Raw genomic sequence first — 1,730 nt, 5'->3', positions numbered from 1 at the left:
AAAAAAAAAAAAAGAAGCTAGATATTTCAACTAGAAAACAAATAAATTTTATAAACAAAGTGGAAAACCTTATCCTGCAAACGTCATTTGTTTTCAATGTTTTGGATAAGTTCTAAATTTTATTACTTGTTAAAAAAACGTAACATGTTATTGCAAAAGTTATAGCCAGTAGAAATAACTATCATGTTATGTTTGTAATTTTTATTCCTACATTTCTTAAAATTTCCCATTTTTTATTCTTGTAAAGTTGTGTTTAAATACGGAATACGAATTTTTTTATAGGATATATCAAATGGAGCGTTATTTAAAAAGGAAATAACGTTTGAAGACAGATGTTAATAATATCCCAGCCGATTCTAGAATTCGACCTTCAACTTGGTGTTACGATGTTAATGAAATAGATAAAATTCGGAGAGCATATCTATTGAAAGGACCCCATCAATCAAAAAGTCATTTGATTTGGTTCTAAATGAAGTTGTAAGGCAGCATTATAAAAAAATGCAAAATAGAATGCAAAGCTTGTAATTTTCATTGCAATATGATAACTTGTTTGAATTTTGTTATATATTATTTTTTTATAAGTTTGACCCCCTAAAAACTAAGGATGATTCCGCCCCTGCAGCCAACTGATCTATGGACGTTGCAAAATAACCAAACTCTACCAACCATCGTGTCCTCCAGAAAGGTTAATATATCAACTTTGAGATTCTTATGCGTAGGTCACATCCTAATTAGAGAGACTACAAAATAACTAAAAACCTACATCTAAGAAAACATCTTTTGCAAACAACATGATTAAGAAAATATATAAAAATATTTTTATACCCCAGATCAGAACCCTTTGTAGCACAGATTCATCGAACCACACAAAGCAATAAAGTTTGAGTATAAACCTCGTTATTCAATTCTTTCCTTACCTGCAGACGCTCGGAAACGATCACGTCCGAGTCATCCGACTCGTTATCGCTGAAACCATACTTGCCTTCGTCTTCGTCTTCGCCGTCCCTCACCACCGTCTCCTCGCTGTAGAAGTCATCCTCCATCGACTCCGTGTCGCTGGCGTCCTGCGTGTCATAGTCCGATTCCATGCTCTCAGACCCAATCCCAGAACCCTATCGCCTTATTCAAGAATCTCTCGGTGGGATTTTTATTTGGTCCGGTGAGGGGCAGGGGATCAAGAAGATCAAGACAGGATCTGGTGTGATTCAGGAATTCCACAAGAGCTGGCGTTTATGAGAAAATCAGAAAAGCGAAATACTACAGCTAAAAAAACCAAATTTTACGCAGCTGATTTTGGCCTGGTGGTTGAGCTCTTAGGCTGCTTATAAGATGATTTGGCTTCGAGTCTTTGCCTTAAATAACCTATGTCCCAAAAAAAATCGAATTTTGCATCTATTTAATAGCAACTCCTCCAGCGAAGAATAATGTCGAACACTTGTTTTTTTGGCTGGTATAGGGTGTCATAATGTATTTTTAGGTTGAAATTGATCCGCCTTCAACATATTTGATCTGAATCTAATCTGATTTGCAAACTAGGTTAGATCTTCGAATTCAAATATGAGTCGGATCTAATTCAGGTCGATCCGACCCAACACATTGACCTGTTTGGATTAGATTTTTTTTTATAATTTAGATAATAATTTGAATTTTTTTACAAGGGAATAGTGAGCACATTATTTTGCAAATATATATATATATATATATATATATATATATATATATATATATAT

The 1,730-nt window shown here is 34.1% G+C and overlaps 1 protein-coding gene across 1 annotated transcript in view; it reads right to left on the bottom strand.

Moving 5' to 3' along the window:
- The window catches only part of LOC110104040 (probable E3 ubiquitin-protein ligase ARI8), a gene marked incomplete at its 5' end in the record, with an annotated part of 24,075 nt that extends 22,941 nt beyond the window's left edge, over window positions 1–1,134 (bottom strand). The window contains 1 exon segment of the mRNA XM_020832979.2: window positions 918–1,134. Within this exon segment, the coding sequence (XP_020688638.1) occupies window positions 918–1,088 (171 nt within the window).
- Window positions 1,135–1,730: the final 596 nt, after the last annotated feature.

Source organism: Dendrobium catenatum, unplaced genomic scaffold (assembly GCF_001605985.2).
Source record: "Dendrobium catenatum unplaced genomic scaffold, ASM160598v2 fragScaff_scaffold_1284, whole genome shotgun sequence".
NCBI lineage: Eukaryota > Viridiplantae > Streptophyta > Magnoliopsida > Asparagales > Orchidaceae > Dendrobium > Dendrobium catenatum.
This window is presented reverse-complemented; position numbering and strand designations above follow the sequence as displayed.